Here is a 22,852-nt window from a genome sequence, read left to right on the forward strand (position 1 = left end):
AATCTTACAAATCAGGTGTACATTAAAAGTTTACAGTGATGCATTTTCCTTAAAGTAACAAGTAGGGAACTCACATCCAGATCCACATGTACAACCTGAGACTGAAGACAAGACTGAAGGCAGCGATGATGATTTAACCTAGAAAGCAAAAGTCAGTCTCAGTTCAAACGCTCTGAAAAACAATAAGGTCCCTCTTAGTGACATGGATGTAATTATGAGGAAGTTTGATGAAACATTTAGCTTAATTTCAAGTCTTCACGTTCACAACAAAGTCCACCCAGAAAGAAAAAGAAGAAAAACTAGTGTTCAACATACACATATGCACATATGAGATGACATCTCTGCATTATAGAATGGGAAAATGTAAAACATGAAGAATATGTAAAACATGAAGAATATGTGCAGTATTCTAAATAAAATATTACGTTCTGTACAATTGTTCAGAGTTATCAAGATAAAAAATGTGCACCGAGATACAGATTGAGACCACTTTGGATGTATGCCTGAGGACAGAGGGGGTAGTCTACACTACAGTACAGACAGTGCAGCCCCCTGAAGCAGATTGGGGTTTGTGATATTGGGCTGTGTAAATAAAGTTGACTACTCAAACAAACTGGTGGTGTGCCTTGTCTCAATAGAATGTTATCATTTGACATGATATATTTAAAAATATTGATTGTATTTGATATAAAAAAAACATACTTAGTACGGTAGATGTTAGTCTTGTAAATAATGTATTTTTAATTAGTGTCAATGTCATTGCCTTTTGTAAATAATTTATTTTATTTTGTCTGTTATGTACAGTATCTCACAAAAGTGAGTACACCCCTCACATTTCTTCACATTTTTCTTTATATCTTTCCATGGGACAACACTGAATAAATGACACTTTGATACAATGTCAAGTAGTCAGTGTACAGCTTGTATAACAGTGTAAATTTACTGTCCCCTCAAAATAACTCGACACACAGCCATTAATGTCTAAACTGCTGGCAACAAAAGTGAGTACACCCCTTAGAAAAAATTTACAAATTGGGCCCAAAGTGTAAATATTTTGTGTGGCCACCATTATTTTCCAGCACTGCCTTAACCCTCTTGGGCATGGAGTTCACTAGAGCTTCACAGGTTGCAACTGGAACCCTCTTCCACCCATTTATGACAGCATCACAGAGCTGGTGGATATTAAAGACCTTGCGCTCCTCCACCTTCCGTTTGAGGATGCCCCAAAGATGCTCAATAGGGTTTAGGTCTGGAGACTTGCTTGGCCAGGCCATAACCTTTACCCTCAGCTTTTTTAGCAAGCCACTGGTCGTCTTGGAGGTGTGTTTGGGGTCGTTATCATGTTGCAATACCACCCTGCGGCCCAGTTTACGAAGGTTGAGTGCACATGGGCAGCGTCGTACACAGAGGTTGGCTTTGGAAAATAGACGTATGAGTGCTGCCAGCATTGCTGAAGGGCTTGAAGGGGCGGGGGGTCAACCTGTCAGTGCTCAGACCATACGCCGCACTCTGCATCATACTGGTCTGCATGGCTGTCATACCAGAAGGAAGCCTATTCTAAAGATGATGCACAAGAAACCCCACAAAAAGTTTGCTGAAGACAAACAGACTACGGACATGGATTACTGCAACCATGTCCTGTGGTCTGATGAGACCAAAATACATTTATTTGGTTCAGATGGTGTTAAGAGTGTGGAGCGGCAACCAGGTGAGGAGTACAAAGACAAGTGTGTCTTGCCTAGAGTCAAGCATGGTGGTTGGAGTGTCATGGTCTGGGGCTGCATGAGTGCTGCCAGCACTGGGGATCTACAGTTCATTGAATTCTAACATGTACTGTGACATACTGAAGCAGAGCATGATCCCCTCCCTTCATAAACTGGGCCGCAGGGCAGTACTGCAACATGATAACGACCCCAAACACCCCTCCGAACGACCACTGGCTTGCTAAAGAAGCTGAGGGTAAAGGTTATGGACTGGCCAAGCATGTCTCCAGTCTTAAACCCTATTGAGCATCTTTGGGGCATCCTCAAACGGGAGATGGAGGAGCGCAAGGACTCTAATATCCACCAGCTCCTTGATGTCGTCATTAATGGGTAGAAGAGGGTTCCAGTTGCAACCTGTGAAGCTCTAGTGAACTACATGCCCAAGAGGGTTAAGGTAGTGCTAGAAAATAATGATGGCAAAACAAAATATTGACACTTTGGGCCCAATTTGTAAATTTTTTCTAAGGGGTGTACTCACTTTTGTTGCCAGCAGTTTAGACATTAATGGATGTGTGTCGAGTTATTTTGAGGGGACAGTAAATTTACACTGTTATACAAGCTGTACACTGACTACTTGACATTGTATCAAAGTGTCATTTATTCAGTGTTGTCGCATGGAAAGATATAATGAAATATTTGAAGAAATGTTAGGGGTGTACTCACTTTTGTGAGATACTGTATAGGTCCACGATATATTTTACATGTGCAGGTTCTGCCTCAGCGCACCTTTTGGGCTTTTATTCTGAAGTCCAGAAAAGTATATGCAACGGAAGTGACTGTCCTTACTCTGACTAATTTATAACAAGATGGCGACTGGTCATAACGTGGCACGCTGTTGAGTCTCCAAGTTTCTCTTAAAGCAGGCAGCATTTGCTACCATAGCCTCTGTATGTCTGAATAAACCTTTCTGGTTAAAATGTCTGAAGTCCAAATGGTGAGAGCGTTGGTGACTCAGCGCCTAGCTGCAGCTGTTGAAGAGATATTTGGGCTGTTTGAAAGGACCATAGCAGAGTACGAGGAGGAACTCTGTCGTTCAAAAGAGAAGAACGAGCGACAAAAGAAACTACTGGACGCTGTTTTGAAGCCTGAAGTCCGGTTACACAGAGCAGGTTTGTTCCTCCAGCATTACAATATCAAAATGTATCAGATACATTTATTTTAAAGTATTTAAATGGCGTCCACGCTGTCTCTCCAGCCAACGCTATCCAAACACGTAGCTCCTTCAAAGTAATACTCAGAATCGGCTTTATATGTTAACATACAAGGAATAACGTTTTTTGTTGCTGTCCGTTACTTTCATAGAAAGAGAAAAAAAATAGGGACAACAAAGGTAAAACAAAATAGAAAATTACAATTCTTTAGAATTAGAAATAGTTGAAAACGTTTGATATATGAAAGTTTGTGTTTTAATGCAGCGTGTGTGTAAAGTGACGTACAAAAGTCTGAAAGTAATATTTTCATGTGACCCTTGAAATAGATCCAAAGTTTGAAGATTAAGCAGTATGTTTGGTAACTATGTACTGGGAGTGTATGAGGGAACAATGGCTAAAACAATACTACAGCCATTTATATACACACTGAACAATAACATTGTGATTCTGCTGTTTCTTACACATATTGTAGAGATCTGTTAAGCTGAGAGGACAGTGTGAAACTATTCCTGTGTTTACTTTTGTGTTTTCTTCTGTGTCTTCATATTCAGTGATCTGTAGAAGTCAATAAGGATTAGAAATGCAATTTCTGAAGTTATTGTGGTGTGAATGCTGATGCTGAAAAGCCGATGCTAAACTGCATAGTTGAAAGTTATCTTTGGGATTGAAGAGTTGAAAGATGTTGAAATGTGAATAATTTCTGACTGAAAATATGAAATGTGAAAAAAAGTTCAATCATAAGTGTAGAAAAGCTTACCTTTTGACTGGTTACTTGAAAGTACAATGAGTATGAAGAACATATATGAATGCGTTTCAAAAGTTGAAAGATGCATGGAATATAAAAAGTTGGGAAGTATTCAATTATTATGAAGATGAAACTAATGAAGTTGAATGTCTTAGAAAATGCTTAAAAGTGTGAAATAGTCTTATAATGACCAGAGTGAGTCATTCAGCTCAGTGTTTGAATTAATGAGGGCCTGTGATCAGGCAGAAATTCCACCTGTTGCTCGTGGGTTCAGATAGGTCATTTCATCCAACATTTCCCCTCAAGCTGCAGCCTCTAACTCCCAAACTGTCAGTCTAGTTGACAAAATCAATTTTCCATTAGTAGCATAATAAACTTATTAAGATACAGTGTAAACATTGTGTTTGAATTGTGAACAATGTTAAAAGTGTGGTCCTGTGTGCCTATCTCCAGAAATATCAGGCCTCTTATTTTAATCTATGCAGCTCTAATAATATTGAATAGTCAAATATCTGTATTTAACAGGCAGATGTGATTCGGCTGATACAAATTACAGTCCGGAATAGCGCTACAAAAGAATTAAATATATCAAATTTGAATGATAGCAGAAATGTCATGATTGATCTGAACTTTTCCACGTTAAAGTATGTGGAACCAGTCAGGTTTCACTTTCAGCATTCACATCAATAACATTTCTCTGTTATGTTTCCTGCAGACATCCAGCAGCTGGTGGTCAAAGAAGCGGTTCCCCCTGAGCAGCAGGAGTGGAGCCCCAGTCTGGACCAGGAGGACCCACCAGAGCCCCTACACATTAAAGAGGAACAGGAGGAACTCTGGACCAGTCAGGAGGGAGAGCAGCTTCAAGTGCTGGAGGAGGCTGCTATCACCAAGTTTCTATTCACTCCTGTGCCTGCGAAGAGGGAAGATGATGAAGAGAAACCTCAGTCCTCTCAGCTTCATCAAAGACAAACTGAACAGATGGAAACAGGAGCTGATGGAGAGGACTGTGGAGGACCAGAACCAGCCAGGAACTTGCATCCAGATCCACATTTACAACCTGAGACTGAAGACTGTGAAGACTGGAATGATACCACTGAACATGAGTCAAGTGTGAATTTAGGCAAGAAACCATTCAGCTACTTTAAGTGTGGTAAAAGGTTTTACCCTAGATTAATTCTGAAGCGACACAAAAGTCTGACTCGACACACAGCATGCAAATGCATTATTGAAAAAAATATATATTGTCAGTGGGGCCCCCCAAAGGGGCGGGAGCCGTTTCAATTGAAGCAGGTGAAACATAGTTAGTTAGTTGTATTTGTGTGTAAAGTGAGGCTTTAGACAGAAGACCAAATATAAAACTAATGCATTTCTTGGGTTGACTCCTTGGTGTCCTGGTTGCCATGCTATGTTTCCCAATGTTTGTATAATCTAGTTGTGTAAATGAATGAATGATCCGTGTGATCGTCTCCTGTTTGCAACACAATTATTGCTCACCATAACACCAATGACGTGAATACATTTAGATGGATCCTCAGTGACATAACAACTCTTAAAATTGAGAACAACATATGCCTCTCCGGAGTCAAACAGCAAACAAACCTCCAACTGACACACTTTATACCTGTGCCTTAGGCAATAGGGCAGTGACACCTGGTGGACAACACATGACGTGACAACATAAATTGACACCCGAAAATTACTCTTACAATGGTGAAAAGTCAAATTTCTGTATTCAACAGGCAGATGGGATTAGACTGAGAACATTTTTAGTCAGGAACAGCGCTACAAAATAATGAAAGATATCAAATATTTGAATGATAGCAGAAATGTCCTAATTGAGCTAAACGTGTCCACGTTAAAGTATGTGGAACTAGTGAGGTTTCACTTTCAGTATTCACACCAATAACATTTCTCTGTTATGTTTCCTGCAGACATCGAGCAGCTTGTGGTGGATAAAGAAGAGGTTCCCCCTGAGCAGCAGGAGTGGAGCCCCAGTCTGGACCAGGAGGACCCACCAGAGCCCCCACACATTAAAGAGGAACAGGAGGAACTCTGGACCAGTCAGGAGGGAGAGCAGCTTCAAAGGCTGGAGGAGGCTGATATCACCAAGTTCCTATTCACTCCTGTCCCTGTGAAGAGTGAAGACGATGAAGAGAAAAATCAGTCCTCACAGCTTCATCAAAGACAAGCTGAACAGATGGAAACAGGAGCTGATGGAGAGGACTGTGGAGGACCAGAACCAGCCAGGAACTTGCATCCAGATCCACATTTACAACCTGAGACTGAAGACAGTGAAGACTGGAATGATACCACTGAACATGAGTCAAGTGTGAATTTAGGCAAGAAACCATTCAGCTACTTTAAGTGTGGTAAAAGGTTTTACCCTAGATTAATTCTGAAGCGACACAAAAGTCTGACTCGACACACAGCATGCAAATGCATTATTGAAAAAAATATATATTGTCAGTGGGGCCCCCCAAAGGGGCGGGAGCCGTTTCAATTGAAGCAGGTGAAACATAGTTAGTTAGTTGTATTTGTGTGTAAAGTGAGGCTTTAGACAGAAGACCAAATATAAAACTAATGCATTTATTGGGTTGACTCCTTGGTGTCCTGGTTGCCATGCTATGTTTCCCAATGTTTGTATAATCTAGCTGTGTGAATTAATGAATGATCCGTGTGATCGTCTCCTGTTTGCAACACACTTATTGCTCACCATAACACCAATGACGTGAATACATTTAGATGGATCCTCAGTGACATAACAACTCTTAAAATTGAGAGGGTTCTAGCGGTCAAACAACATATGCCCCTCCGGAGTCAAACAGCAAACAAACCTCCAACTGACACACTTTATACCTGTGTCTTAGGCAATAGGGCAGTGACACCTGGTGGACAACACATGACGTGACAACATAAATTGACACCCGAAAATTACTCTTACAATGGTGAAAAGTCAAATTTCTGTATTCAACAGGCAGATGGGATTAGACTGAGAACATTTTTAGTCGGGAACAGCGCTACAAAAGAATGAAAGATATCAAATATTTGAATGATAGCAGAAATGTCCTAATTGAGCTAAACGTGTCCACGTTAAAGTATGTGGAACTAGTGAGGTTTCACTTTCAGTATTCACACCAATAACATTTCTCTGTTATGTTTCCTGCAGACATCGAGCAGCTTGTGGTGGATAAAGAAGAGGTTCCCCCTGAGCAGCAGGAGTGGAGCCCCAGTCTGGACCAGGAGGACCCACCAGAGCCCCCACACATTAAAGAGGAACAGGAGGAACTCTGGACCAGTCAGGAGGGAGAGCAGCTTCAAAGGCTGGAGGAGGCTGATATCACCAAGTTCCTATTCACTCCTGTCCCTGTGAAGAGTGAAGATGATGAAGAGAAAAATCAGTCCTCACAGCTTCATCAAAGACAAGCTGAACAGATGGAAACAGGAGCTGATGGAGAGGACTGTGGAGGACCAGAACCAGCCAGGAACTTGCATCCAGATCCACATTTACAACCTGAGACTGAAGACAGTGAAGACTGGAATGATACCACTGAACATGAGTCAAGTGTGAATTTAGGCAAGAAACCATTCGGCTACTCTAAGTGTGGTAAAAGGTTTTACCCTAGATTAATTCTGAAGCGACTCAAAAGTCTGACTCGACACACAAGTGTCAACACAGGAGACAGACGATTCAACTGCAGCGTTTGTAACAAAAGATTCACTCGGTTCACAGACGTCCAAAACCACAAGTGTGTCGGTCCTCAGTCCTCACATTTTCATCAAAAAGACAAGACTGAAGACTCTTCTGACACTGAAGACAGTGATGATTGGTCTAAGGATAGCAGAGAACCTCCGTCAGGTTCAAAGTCACTGAAAATTAATGAAGTCTCTAAAAGTGGTGTCAGATGTAATACAGAAGAAAATCCACTCAGCTGCTCACTTTGTGGTAAAGCATATAAAGGGAAGAGAAATTTGAGACAACACATGTTCGTCCATTCAGATGAGAAACTTTTCCAGTGCTCAGTTTGTGGTAAAGCATTTACACAGAAACACCATATGACACAACATATGACTGTCCACACAGGGGAGAAAACATTCTGCTGTTCTGTTTGTGACCAAAGATTCACTTGGTGTCATCAACTAGCAAAACATAAGAGTGTCTGTCCTGAGTCCTCACAGCTTCATCTAACTGAGCAGAACAGAGAGGTCCTGTGGAGGACCAGAACCAGCCAGGAACTTGCATCCAGATTTCTAAATTAATAATTTCTCCTCATCACCTTAGGCAAAGCAAGGCAAGTTTATTTATAATACATTAACAGTTTACAGTGGTGCATTTTCTTTCAATAAACATGACTGACAACTTGTTTCATTGTATTGTTACTGTTTTATTCACAAACCTCAGGAACATAACTGTCAGGATGTGGGCCAGGTGTGTCAGTGATCGCCAAATAAAAGCTTTTAGAAGACGAACCTAATTTTTAACCTTCTTTATACCAGCTGTGTAAAAATATATATGTACATCTACAGTCTGTTTTTAACACATGCTCAGAAACCCACTGTCCACAAACTGGCCCAACAAGCCCAAGGTTGTACTAGTAGTATCTTTAAAAAGATAAAATATCTAATTTTTATCACATAAATAAAAGTTAACTTGAAACCTAATTATCCCTTACATTTTTTCCACTGCTTAGGTTTTCCACCAGACTTTTGTTCATTTTTGTATCACTCCAATCAGCTGCTCGACTCAGAGCTACTGTGGACTATTCAAGAGACACAAGAAAACAAAAACAAACAGCTGTCCGGCAGCAAACTAAAGCTGTGGAAAAAATCTCAGTTTAATGTACAACTGAAGAGATATTTAGAGTTTAAGTTCAGCATATATGGAGAAAAAACGTTTTCCTTTTGGCCTCCTCTGCAACAATAGAAGGCTGACTTCTGCTACAGCGAAATCTCCCCTAAACTCCTCCCTAAACTATGAGGTAACAAAATAACTATGCCTTAGTACCCCATACAACCCCACCATAAAACTAAATTACATTATTGCTTCAACGAAAAAGAGACGGGCTTCCTTCAGTAAATGTACTTTATTACAATCCCTTGCTGAAGATCACTGTTAATTAAAAGTATGTTTGTTTTCATTTTTATTTGTTTTTGTATTTAAAAAAAATATAATATATAATTAAGATTTGTCTTTAGCTTGGTGATTTTATTTTGAAGGACATGTACCATTTTGCCCCGGATGTTCTTTCCTCACCATGTGGCACTTAACCTGATTAGAAACCGCATTGTCCCGCTTTTGTGTTCAGTCGGACTGTTCAAGGAGAACAAGTTGGTGTGATTGTGTGAACATGTCTAAAGTCCAAATGGCGAGAGCGTAAGTGAATCACCTCATCACTATTTTAAATGTGATGGTGTTGCCAAAGGGAAACCAGGGCTTTTATTCTGAAGTCCAAAAATATTCACGCACCAGAAGTGATTTGCCTTATTCTGACTAACTTGGTACAAAATGGCGTTTGGTCCCGTCCCAACGAGTCCCGCTGATTATCGAAAATAACAGCTTCAAAAAGCCAATCTTAGCCTGTGTATATCTGGATAAACCTTTCTGAACGCCCTCAGAGACAACCTTTTTACACCATGTTTTTCCACTCACTCATCTGCCGGTAGCTACGAAGCTGTTGCAGTTAGCTTAGCATGCTAGCTGGGGGACGGAGTCAGAGTGACTGAAAAATGTCTAATGTCCAAATGGTGAGAGCGTTGGTGAATCAGCGACTAACTGCGGCCGCTGAAGAGATATTTGGGCTGTTTGAAAGAACCATAGCAGAGTACGAGGAGGAACTCGGTCGTTCAAAAGAGAAGAACGAGCGACAACAGAAACTACTGGACGCTGTTTTGAAGCCTGAAGTCCGGTTACACAGAGCAGGTATGTTCCTCCAGCATTATAAGATCATTATTAAACAGATAAATTCAGATTTAAGCCTTTCACTGGCTAATAGACGTCCCCGCTGCGTCTCTTTCAGCCAACACTATCCAAACACGTAGCTCCTTCAAAATAATACTCAATCAGAATCGGCTTTATACGGAACACACAAGGTAGGCCTATAATATTTTTTGTTGCTCTCAGTTACTTTATCAGAAATAGACAAACAGACAATAAATAGGGACAACAAAGGTAAAACAAAACAGACAATTATAATATGTGTTCAGAAATAGTTGAAAACGTTTAATTTATGAAAGTTTGTGTTTTTTTATGCTGCGTGTCTGTGCAAGGGCGGCCTTATCGATATGGGGGGCCTTTTCAAGACCTAGTGTGGAGCTCCCCATTTAAAAAAAAAAAAAATAATGCTTGTGCAGGCTCCTCACGAAAAGAAAGACGATTGTGGAATCCAGTTGGTTCACAGACGGATTCCCCCCTGGAAGAAAATGTGTACCTTTTTAAATTAAAATGCATCATTCTGGTGCACTCTGAGAAGAGCATTTAGAGGCTATATCAAATCCTGAGATGCAGAAGAAATATTATTTTTCAGATTTTCCTTAAAGCTAGGGTTGGTAATTTTTTCTCTGTAATATTTGGCAAAAGAATCAGAATCAGATTTATTTGTCATTGCACCGTTACAGAACAACGAAATTTATTTTCAGTTCACACCCCGCCAAGAAACATTAAAAGACAGTGACAATAACATGGGTGGACAGGAAAGAGTGTAACTGTAGGTTCGTCTAGCGTACGCCGCGCTCCTATTTCATAGAAGGAAAAGGAGAACAACAGGAAAAGACAGGTTAAAAAAAATGCCAATATCGAACTACGTTCCTTATGGGAGTGCAGTGTGTGATCAGTAAAAAACCACCTTAGCACAATAAGCAACATGATAAACACCACAGACAAATAGGACTCGTAGACTTGCACATCAAAGGGACGGTTAAGGGTTTATGGGACGGTAGGTGTCGCAGCACAGGCACCAGGGGGCGTACGCAGATGACAGGCGCGCCCCGCCCGCAGCATCCGGACTGCAACAAGGAGGGAGAGGGGGACGGATTCAAGAGGGCTTGAGTGGTCAGGTTCATGTGTGATATGTGCCTGTGTGTGTGTGTGTGTGTGTATGTGTGTTCCGTGTATCTATCCCTGTCCAGACACAACGGGAGTCTTCAGGCGCCAGGTGGTATGAGCGAGTCCATGGAGACAACCTCGAGGCCCAGCCACAGATAGAGTTCACTCTAGATAGAATTCATTTCTACCCCCTTAAATGAAATGTTATACCGCTGATTTAAATAAAACACACACAAACAAATAATTACATTTTTTATATCTTATTATGAAGAGATTTCTGAGAGATTTAAACAACTTATCACCAAAACAAAGACACTGCTTCTCTACTATTTTTTTTAAAGAAGCATTACACCTATAATTTTAAAATTAAATAGGAATTTTAAATCTAAACTTTAGGCACTTGTCTGTAACTGTAAAAGTATGCATAGAATAAAATAATTTAACAATAGTGTGATAATTTTCCTTATTTGTGTCTTATTTGCTTATCAACTCTATTTTATTCAACACTATTTTTGCAAGCCATGCTTTTACCTTAATAGGCCTACATTATGACAGGCACAATGAACTCAGTAAAATATTAAATTATGATTTTTATTTGTTATTAATTAAAACTGCAGTCTCAAAATCAATGTTTTTGCAGTGCACTCCTCTCCCTCCTCCCTTCCTCACACTTTTCGTGTGACCTGCCAGAATGTGTGATATTCTGGCAGGTCACAGCTTTCGGCGCAACAGCGGTATAGCTCGTAAAGCTGAGTTCCTATGCTAGTTCACGTGAAGTTGTGATGAACATATAAAGGATCTTTGGACTTATTTCCTTCATCTGCCTTTCACCGAAGTTCGCCGACTTTACCTGGGATTAAACGCGCGGTCGCGGTGGATGTTTTTTTTTTTTTTGTATCTCATTTCCTCACGTTCACCTGGATTCATAATGATATAACTCACCCGCGAGCAACTTTCTCTTCAGTCTGGTAAGCTACTATGCCGATCTTTTTCTCTCTTTCCCTTTTCTCTTTCTCTCTCTTCTTCTTTGCTGCTGCGTGACTCAATGTTGTGAAGCTGCACGTGCTGGTCTGCGTAGTGTAAACAACGGCCCACGTGAGACGTGACTGTTCCATTTAAAGTTAGAAGTCATGTTTCAGTGATAAGATGTTGTGTCAATAATGTTGGTGTGACCCATACAGTGTTAGATTGAGTGCTACGTTTATGACAACGTTGCTTACCAGACTCTCCACAATGACAGAGTGCATTTACCATGCACGCTCGCCTCAATACTGTGACACGGTATAACAAGAAAAAACGCGGTCGACATTCGTGGCCTTTTCATATCGCGAACGACCGTTTTTTGATTGTTACATCCCTATCTGTGAGTAAGATGTAGATGCTCAATATGTACTTATGTATTTATCATTACTAATGTTTAATTACCTCGGAATCGGACATAGTGTTTGTCTCCTTATCAATGTAACTGAATTCACATGCGCATAGCTGTCGTTCAGAGCTGTTTTCTCGCATACTTTCCACCCCAGCTTTAAACAGGCAGCACTCTTTACTCTGCTAAAACAGTACAGTGGATTGGTCTGCAGACCCATGTTATAAGATGGAGGGGCCCATTTCAACTGATAAAGGGTGGACATGAGTGACTGAGCTCTTCGACTATGCGGCATTAAAAGTTACTATCAGTATATCTGGCTCTGTGCCCTCTGGCCCCTCTGTGCCCTCTGGCCCCTGGGCCTGGGCCCGATAGCATGCAAATGCATTATTGAAAAAAATATATATTGTCAGTGGGGCCCCCCAAAGGGGCGGGAGCCGTTTCAATTGAAGCGGGTGAAACATAGTTTGTTAGTTGTATTTGTGTGTAAAGTGAGGCTTTAGACAGAAGACCAAATATAAAACTAAGGCATTTCTTGGGTTGACTCCTTGGTGTCCTGGGGCCTATTGCATAAAACTAGGATAAGGGATTAACCTAGGATATTTCGGTTATCCTGGCTTGCGTTAGCCATGATCCGGTTGCATAAAAGCGGAGGGACAGAAGTTACCATGGAGATAAACTTATTCTGTTGCCTGATTGGCTCAGTCAGCTATCACTCCGATCTGAATTCAAGGTGTTTAACAGTTATTCCATGATCTTCTGTGTTTTGCTTTATTTTCATTAGCCTGTTTTAAGGTACCACATAAAAGACTGCATTGTCATTTAGTTGAATAGTTCTTCTTTTTTATCTATTTAACCTGAACCATTTATAATTAACTTAATTATAATTAGATTAAGATGCAATGATAATAATTATAATAATTGATGTTCAATATTGCAGGGTATATTTATTATCGATTATCGATGGCAGATGACGTTGCAAGTGTGGGTCAAATAAATTCACTTTGTACTTATCACTATATCGAGGTGCATCTAAAACAAAATTCAATATCAATGAAAAATTCCTTTTTTCTGTAATTGTAAAAGTGAAACTTAAATATATTCTAGAAATTCATTACACATGGAGTGAAATTAATCTAGAATAAACATACTTTTCAGAAGGTCGACATTTCTGTATTATAAATCCTTTTTCTGATTGGTTGTATGTAACATTCTAATATTTTGAGATACTGGATTTTTTATTCCATGATCAATCAATCATCCAAAAAAAAGGCCTGACACATTTCACTTTGTGTAATGAATCTATGAAAGTTTCACTTTTTGAATGGACTTTCCATGATATTCAATTTTTTAGATGCACCTGCAGACTGCTCACTGTGAACTATTTTATCATAAAACAATGCAGGAACATCAAGAACAGTTGGCAGAGAATACATCTCCTGTATGAAATGAACTGCCCCCTCACTTACGGTTTAAAGGGGACATATTATGAAAAACAAAACATTGCAGGTGTTTGGGCACCCTTTTAGGTTATTGGGGTCTCTACCAGCACACACAAGCTTCAAAAAAACAAATGTGTCAGTTTCTTCAGGGATGCTTTTTTAGAAAAAAGGGGGATTTGAAGGTTTCTTCCAAAAAACACAGACTGGTGACGAAACCGGTCGGTTTTCATTATCATAAATACTCCCACGGGAAAGCTTACCAGAAACTCGGTAGTTGATTGGCAAATCAAGACGCCCCGTTGGTAACCACACACAGCTGAGCCTCCACTCGCTCATGCAACAACAGAGGAGAAGCAAGCTGCAGTGTTAGCTCATCCTCAAGCTACCATCACACCCCAGCCTCGAAGCAGACCGGGGCTGAATGGATTTACTTACATTTTTTGTTTGGCTATGCCCAGCAAAGGTTGGCAATCTAGTGTGATCTGCTGTTATACTGGAGTGTGGAGGAGATTGTGCCTGGAAGACAGAGAGACACCATCTCTCCTCTGGAAATGTAAGTAGTCCTATTTAAAAACAAATCTGTCCGTTTATGAGTTCAATGTGTGTAATGTGCTTTAATTTATCCCTCCTATAATAACCAACGCCGACTGAAACGAGAGAATGTCTCTGGGTTAAGTAGTTAGCGTTAGCGTCCGTTAGCTTGTATGCTAACGGTTAGATCTGTGAGTCTGTCCGTGACAGCCCGTGTGAAAAACAGACGGTGAAACTGTACGGTGTGTTGGAAACTGAAGAGTATTTGTTTGTTGTTGACAGTGTGTAGTTATGCAAGCAGTCGTGGTACATGCAGCAGTAGGCCTATTACATCTCTAGTGTAATGTACACTATAACAGACAGGAATACTGTAATTTGCCTCTGCTGCTGTTTGTTTCCTGTCCATTATATTTCAAAAAGCACACAGTATCACTCAGAACTCGTTGCTTCTTGAGCAAGGGCTATACTGAATCTATTAGTAGCCTATCTTATTTAATAATGGAAGAAAAAATATATTTATTAGTTTGTAGCTTTGCCATAACTACAGATGTATGATGTATGCTATGTAGGCTACATGATGTAACATTGATTGTGCCATGTTTTACAGATGAGTGACCTGACGGAGCGTTGACCCACAAGGACCGTCACACTATCTGTTCCATCAGAGGACTGTTCACTGGATGGAACAGGTGGTCTTCTTCAGGGCCCACCAGCAACAACTGGACAGTTACATACAATATGGCTTTGCTTCTGTTTGAATTATGTACACTTTATATTTCCATTTCACTGGCTATGAATAAACTGCTTTATTTTTAAGTATGGTTTTGGTCATTTTAAAATGTAATGATACTGTTTCAAAGAAAAAATCTTCAGAGAGATAAAGGGTTGAATTAAAAAACTTATAAGTCAATGCATGTAGATCGGTCTGAAAACTAGTCCAACATCCTGACTATGAAAATGTGAGTTTCAAGTAATCCTTTACTACACGAAGCAAACAGTGACAGTAAGCAACACAATACATGTTTTAACAGTAAAACTTTATTATAAATGAGTGATCACAATACAAATGATACATTACCTACTAGATATTGAAAGGGTGTCAGATAATTTGCAGCTCTGACTGTAATTGTTTCTATATATTTTTTTTTTACAAAAGATAATGTCTTTCCAGTGGATCTTGACATGATACATTCCGTTCCTGCCACGTTACTGTACATTTACAGCATGGCATCACAACCAAAGCTTTTTCACTCCACTGGGTTGTAGATCATTCCCCAGTTTAACCTGTAGAGACATACATAAAATGTTGTATGTTACAAGTTTAGAGAGTTTATTCATAAATACTTAGCTCATATTCTGTTACTGACTGTGACATATTTAAGCTGTATTTACCTGAGGATAATGTCAGGGAAACCAGAAATCTTGATGCAATTTTCACAGTTTTCAGCTCAGACTCCTGCCTGACCAGGTTCAGTTGTAAAGCTTTTGGTTTAGAAGTGATAAGTGTGCTGATATTTGCTGTAGAAATGAAGGTAAACATGGTAACATCGATCTCCATGCTGCATTGGCCAAAAGTAAACAAAACTGACAGCTGGGCGTGTGCCATGCCCATATAGGTAGGTATAGAGTAAATGAGCAGGGCGGAGCATGCACGCCCATGTAGATAGGAGGGGGGTAGATGTCAAAACCAAATTTTTTAGGGAGAGGCCAAAAAAGGCCTGAAAAGGCAATGAAGAAATGGGCATTGGTAGAAAACTAATGGGCTTTTTGTACAATAGACCATTAAAACCTTTTCTAGTAGACCTCGGAAATACACATTTAAACCCGAGTTTTTGCATAATATGTCCCCTTTAAACTAGCAAGGCATTGTGGGAAAATGGGCCGTCTTTTCCATTTTTCCATCAGTAAATCTGTGTTCGATCTTTGGGTCTACTTCTGAAAGCTGTGGGCTGGGATTTAACATAATTACTTACACCTGGCTTGACAAAGCAGCCCCTTTACATCCTGGATTGGCGTTTATGCAACTGACTAAAGGCTGTTACATACTCCGCGAGAAGAAAGAACAAAGTTCTCGTGACAGAGCTGCGAGAAGTTCTTTCTGGTCTGACATTACATACTTCACGAGAACTCAACTGCCGAATTCCTCACCGCGGCACATTGTTACCATGGTAATTTACTCAGTAGCGCCAGCTGATTTCACTTCGCTTTCCTCATTGACTTCAGACTGACCAATCACACAATAGTTCTCGGACAAGCTGCGAGAAGAAAGTTCGGCCCGGGTGATGTGTCGAGAACAAGCTGCGAGAACAGCTAAACAAGAGCTGAGAGAAGAAAATGACGTCATTTTCTTCTCGCAGCTCTGTCACCGAGACCTTTGTTCTTTCTTCTCGCGGAGTATGTAACAGCCTTAATCCAAAGTGCCCAGGCAAGACTTTGTCAAGGCTGGCTTTATCAATCATCCTGGATGTCTTTATTCCACTTTTATGCAATAGGCCCCAGGTTGCCATGCTATGTTTCCCAATGTTTGTATAATCTAGCTGTGTGAATTAATGAATGACAACACAAAGTATGATGTATGAATATTTGCAAGAGAAAATTGTGTATTGTGTGGAATTGTCCGAAAGAATAATAAATAAATAAATAAATAAATAAATAAATAAATGAATGAATGATCCGTGTGATCGTCTCCTGTTTGCGACACAATTATTGCTCACCATAACACCAATGACGTGAATACATTTAGATGGATCCTCAGTGACATAACAACTCTTAAAATTGAGAGGGTTCTAGCGGTCAAACAACATATGCCCCTCCGGAGTCAAACGGCAAACAAACCTACAACTGACACACTTTATACCTGTGCCTTAGGCAATAGGGCAGTGACACCTGGTGGACAACACATGACGTGACAACATAAATTGACACCCGAAAATGACTCTTACAATGGTGAAAAGTCAAATTTCTATATTCAACAGGCAGATGGGATTAGACTGAGAACATTTTTAGTCGGGAACAGCGCTACAAAAGAATGAAAGATATCAAATATTTGAATGATAGCAGAAATGTCCTAATTGAGCTAAACGTGTCCACGTTAAAGTATGTGGAACTAGTGAGGTTTCACTTTCAGTATTCACACCAATAAAATTTCTCTGTTATATTTCCTGCAGACATCCAGCAGCTGCTGATGGTTAAAGAAGAGGTTCCCCCTGAGCAGCAGGAGTGGATCCCCAGTCTGGACCAGGAGGACCCACCAGAGCCCCCACACATTAAAGAGGAACAGGAGGAACTCTGGACCAGTCAGGAGGGAGAGCAGCTTCAAAGGCTGGAGGAGGCTGATATCAACAAGTTCCTATTCACTCCTGCGACTGAAGACAGTGAGGACTGGAATGATACCACTGAACATGAGTCAAGTGTAAATGTAGGCAAGAAACCATTCAGCTACTCTAAGGGTGGTAAAAGTTTTTGCCGCAAATTAATTCTGAAGAGACATATGAGAACTCACACAGAAGAGAAACTAATTAGTTGCTCAGTTCGTGGTAAAAGCTCTACACAAACAGAAAGTCTGACTCAACATTCAAGCGTCAACACAGGAGACAGACGATTCAACTGCAGCATTTGTAACAAAAGATTCACTCATTCCACAGACGTCAAAAATCACAAGTGTGTCGGTCCTCAGTCCTCACAGCTTCATCAACGAGACAAGACTGAAGACTCTTCTGACACTGAACACAGTGATGAATGGTATAAGGATATCAGAGAACCTCCATCAGATTCAAAGTCTCTGAACAAAAATGAAGTCTCTAAAAGTGGTGTCCGATGTAATTCCAAAGAAAATCCACTCAGCTGCTCACTTTGTGGTAAAGCATTTAGACAGAAGAGAAATTTGAGACGACACATGGCTGTCCACACAGGGGAGAAAAGGTTCAGCTGCTCTGTATGTGAGAGAAGTTTTACACGGAATGAATATTTAACACGACACATGGCCGTGCATACAGACACAAGAGACAAACCTTTCAAGTGCTCAGTTTGTGAAAAAGCATTTACACAAAAGCGGCATTTGACACAACACATGACTGTCCACACAGGGGAGAAAACATACTGCTGTTCTGTTTGTGACCAAAGATTCACTTGGCGTCATCAACTAGCAAAACACAAGCCTGTCTGTCCTCAGTCCTCACGGCTTCATCCAACTGAGCAGAACAGAGAGGCAGAGCCTGGAGCCAGCAGCTCAACTCAACAGATGGAAACAGGAGCTGATGGAGAGGACTGTGGAGGACCAGAACCAGCCAGGAACTCACATCCAGATCCAGAATTAGGACCTGTGACTGAAGACAGGGAGGACTGGAATGATACCACTGAACATGAGTCAAGTGTAAATTTAGGCAAGTGAACCAGCATTACGAAGTAAAACCACATGAGATCTGTAGTCATTCATTCATTGGACAGACATTCTGGGGTGGAGAAAAGCAGGAATATAGGCTATTATCGATATAATATGGGGTGAAAATACTAAAAAGGCCTACATCTACCCTATAAATAAAGAAGAAAAACATAAAATTATTCTTGTTTCATATGGTTATAATATGTAGCCCTATGACAATGCCACGTTATGTGGCATGTAGCCTACGATGTGAAACATAATTTTTACTGTATTTTTGCTGCTGTACGCGCAGCTCGCGAGAGGAATAGGCTCAAGCTGACACTCAGCTGATTAAGCTGTGTATCAGCTGGTTGTCAGTTCGGCGCAGTTCAGCTCCAAACTGACACAGGGATAGTATTGACGTACATTCCCGTACATGGGAAGCAAAATAAAAACACACACTTCTTGCGCAGCGTTAACCTGTTGGCACAGTGCGGGAGACGCTCCCCTCTCCTTCATCTGATCGCTGAACACATTCAGCATTTTTACGCATCCTCTCGATCAAATGTAGCCTAATATATTGTTCTGGGCTCCCGGTCAAACCACAACTTATCGTCCTAACAATGGCGACAACAACACTTTCCCATAATGTGAAGCTCTTTCAAAGGTTTTTTTATTAAATCACAAAGTATTAAACAGCTGCAATACAATGGATTATTAATTTTTTCCCCTTTTTTCCCTCCCGAACATATCCCACCCATATCCCACCCAATCACTAAACAGTCCTGCATTAAGAAATCAACACACAAAGCAATACACAAAGCAATACACAACGTCAAAAAAACCAGAAACGAAACAGAAACACAAACATAGCACCATAATGTGAAGCTGACGGCAATTTATTTAAAAAGAAAAGAAAGAAAAGGCACAGTGCCTCGTGCATTTGGGTCGGATCGAGTCCAGACAAATTCACACCACAAACGAACCGCATCAGAGTGCGTATGGAAGCACGCCGAGACCACCTCTTCAGCTGGGTCTCGGAGCGCTTGTTTGGTCCGCCCCGAGTGCGATTGCTGTATTCACACCTGCCTGAAAGATGCGCACCGAAGGCGGAAGTGCATCTGAGTTCGTTTCAATCGAACTAAACATGGCATGTGTGAATACACCCTAAATATAAAAACTGAAGCTGGGAACACACCGCACTGGACGCGCGGCGAGATTACATACAAAGTCAATGTACTAGCGCGTGGCCGCGCGTCCACCCAATAATCGGCGTCCAGCGGCCGGTGGCGGGGGCTTGCGCGGCGTGTGGCCGTGCCTCATGAGAGGCGCGTGAATCGGGAGCGCGGCCATTAGCGGCGCATAGAAATTGTGTCATCGAAGGAGCGTGAATCGAAGGCTTGTGCGGCGAACACGGCGCTGCAGAAAAAGATGAACATTTTCATCTTTTTCTGCAGCGCCGCCGGGCGCCGCGCCTCCACAGCCAATCAGCGTTGAGATTGCCCGGTGGCGGTGGTCTGCAAGACGAGGTGGGCGTGTGGAGTGAGGACATTGGGCTTCCAATACATTCTGCAAATATGTGTATTTTGCATCTGTTTAGCTGTTGGTTGTACTTTAGCCAAGGTAGCGCCGGTTAGCATAGTGAAACTCACCCAGCTGTGTGCTGCTCCTGAGGATAATATGAACCCAAAGTTGACAGGCAGTGTCCGTGTGGAATTCCATATAGTAGGCCTACAGCGAAGCACCGGTGTTGTCCTCCGTCAGACGGCACACTTTCACTTTCAGGTAGGCTGATGTCTGCCTTTATTTGTGCTGCTGAGCACACACTGCTGTTGTTAATGTGTTTAGTATGTTGCTGAATTGCTGTTAATGTGTGTGTATTTGCGATCGGGGTGCGTGTTCAGGCTGTTTTAATGATATTTGTGACAAGACTGCTGCTGGTTACACAGTGAACCTACATCTGTATTTTTTGGCACAGCTGGACCATGTTATTGTTGTTGTTGCACCGTAAGTGTGACAGGTCTGATCTCGGCGTCGGCGTCAGGAATATATGGCCCAATATGATCAAGCGGCGAGCCTCCTGCGGTCACGCGGCCAACCGCCGCCTACGATGAGGCGGCGGTTGGCCGCGGCGGCGGCTGCGGTGAACATGGCCCAATATGACCAAGCGGCGAGCCTCCTGTGTTCACGCGGCCAACCGACGCAGATGTGATTCCACTGATTAAAAAGAATTAAAGATGTCAAATATTTGAATGATAGCAGACACTTCTGAATTGAGCTGAACGTTTCCATGTTATAATATGTGGAACTAGTCAGGTTTCACGTTCAGCATTCACACCAATAACATTTCTCTGTTATGTTTCCTGCAGACATCCAGCAGCTGCTAGTGGTTAAAGAAGAGGTTCCCCCTGAGCAGCAGGAGTGGAGCCCCAGTCTTGACCAGGAGGACCCACCAGAGCCCCCGCACATTAAAGAGGAACAGGAGGAACTCTGGACCAGTCAGGAGGGAGAGCAGCTTCAAGGGCTGGAGGAGGCTGATATCACCAAGTTTCTATTCACTCCTGTCCCTGTGAAGAGTGAAGATGACGAAGAGAAACCTCAGTCCTCACAGCTTCATCAAAGACAAACTGAAGAGATGGAAACAGGAGCTGATGGAGAGGACTGTGGAGGACCAGAATCAGCCCGGAACTCACATCCAGATCCACATTTACAACCTGAGACTGAAGACGATGAGGACTGGAATGATACCACTGCGCATGAGTCCAGTGTAAATTTAGGCAAGAAACCATTCAGCTGCTCTACGTTTGCTTCTATACAAGCAGAAAGTCACAAGTGTGTCGGTCCTCCGTCCTCACAGCTTCATCAACAAGACAAGATTGAAAACTCTTCTGACACTGGAGATAGTGATGAATGGTCTAAGGATATCAGAGGACCTCCATCAAGTTCAAAGTCTCTGAAAAATAATAAAGTCTCTAAAAATGTTGCCAGATGTAAAACCAATGAGTACCCACTCAGCTGCTCACTTTCTGCTAAAGCATCTAAAGGGAAAAACATTTTGAGACAACACATGGCAGTCCACACAGGGGAGAAACTATTCCGCTGTTCTATATGTGAGAAACGTTTTAAACGGAAAGGAGAAATGAAAGTACACATGGCCGTCCATTCAGCTGACAAACCTTTCAAGTGCTCATTTTGTGAAAAAGGATTTACACAGAAGGGAAATTTGACAGGACACATGGCCATCCACACAGGGGAGAAAACATTCTGTTGCACTGTTTGTGACCAAAGATTTATACAGAAGGGACATTTGAAACTCCACATGGCCAAGCATACAGGGGACAAACCTTTCAAGTGCTCAGTTTGTGAAAAAGCATTTACACAGAATGGCCATTTGACACAACACATGTTCCTCCATTCAGCTGAGAAAACTTTCAAGTGCTCAGTTTGTGGTACAGGATTTACACAGAAGGCAGGTTTGACATTACACATGGCTGTCCACAAGGCAGAGAAACTATTCAGCTGTTGTTTTTGTGAGAAAAGTTTTAAAAGGAAACGAGATATGAAGGAACACATGGCTGTGCATACCGGGGAAAAACCATTCAAGTGCTCAGTTTGTGAAAAAGCATTTACACAGAAGGGAACTTTGAGACAACACATGCCTGTCCACACAGGGGAGAAAAAATTCTCCTGCTCAGTTTGTGACCAAAGATTCACTTGGCGTCATCAACTAGCAAAACACAAGCTTGTCTGTCCTCAGTCCTCACAGCTTCATCCAACTGAGCAGAACAGAGAGGCAGAGCCTGGAGCCAGCAGCTCAACTGAACAGATGGAAACAGGAGCTGAGGAGGACTGTGGAGGACCAGAACCAGACAGGAACTCACATCCAGAAAATGAAACAAATAGTCTATAGTTGAATTAGAAATAGTTTTACCCGACGGTAATACTGTGGGAGAATTTAGGACAGGTTCAAACAAGGTATAAAAAATTGGATACCGCCCAACCCTTGTAAGCATATCCATATTTCACATCCGGCAAAAAAGAACAATAGTAATACAACAATAAGGATTAAATAAGTATGAACTTTATACATGTACACAATGTAAGTACTTCAAATAACTGGAGAACAAGAGATACAAAATTCAAATATTGTCATAAAGTTTAAAAGTGTAAATATAGGGTCATGGGCAATATCAATAATAATACAACAGAGATGTAACACTTCTAATAATTACTGATGTGTACAGTGACATATAATACATTGCACTGTTGACATATTGCACCTGCATCAGTTATAAATAATCATTGCTTATATCTGAAAAAGTGTAAATTTGTGGTGAATTGTCCAAGGTCCAGTCTATTAACTATTGGAGTTGTTCAGTTTGATGGCCACAGGGAGCAAGGACTTCCTGTGGCGCTCTGTGTTGCATCTTGAGAAAGTGAGTCTTTCACTAA

General features: G+C 41.4%; 1 protein-coding gene across 1 annotated transcript; it reads left to right on the forward strand.

Annotated features, from left to right (window-relative positions):
* Nucleotides 1–2,679: 2,679 nt before the first annotated feature.
* Nucleotides 2,680–21,823, forward strand: LOC307264011 (uncharacterized protein; the record flags this gene model as incomplete). Its single annotated transcript, XM_080045336.1, has 6 exons — nucleotides 2,680–2,872; nucleotides 5,591–5,822; nucleotides 9,015–9,030; nucleotides 9,423–9,576; nucleotides 20,770–21,313; nucleotides 21,820–21,823. The coding sequence occupies 6 exons, from the start codon at nucleotides 2,680–2,682 to the stop codon at nucleotides 21,821–21,823; spliced, it is 1,143 nt and encodes a 380-aa protein (XP_079901462.1).
* Between the last annotated feature and the right edge of the window lie 1,029 nt (nucleotides 21,824–22,852).

This window comes from Ammodytes marinus, assembly GCF_949987685.1.
Source record: "Ammodytes marinus genome assembly, chromosome: 17".
Classification (NCBI taxonomy): domain Eukaryota; kingdom Metazoa; phylum Chordata; class Actinopteri; order Uranoscopiformes; family Ammodytidae; genus Ammodytes; species Ammodytes marinus.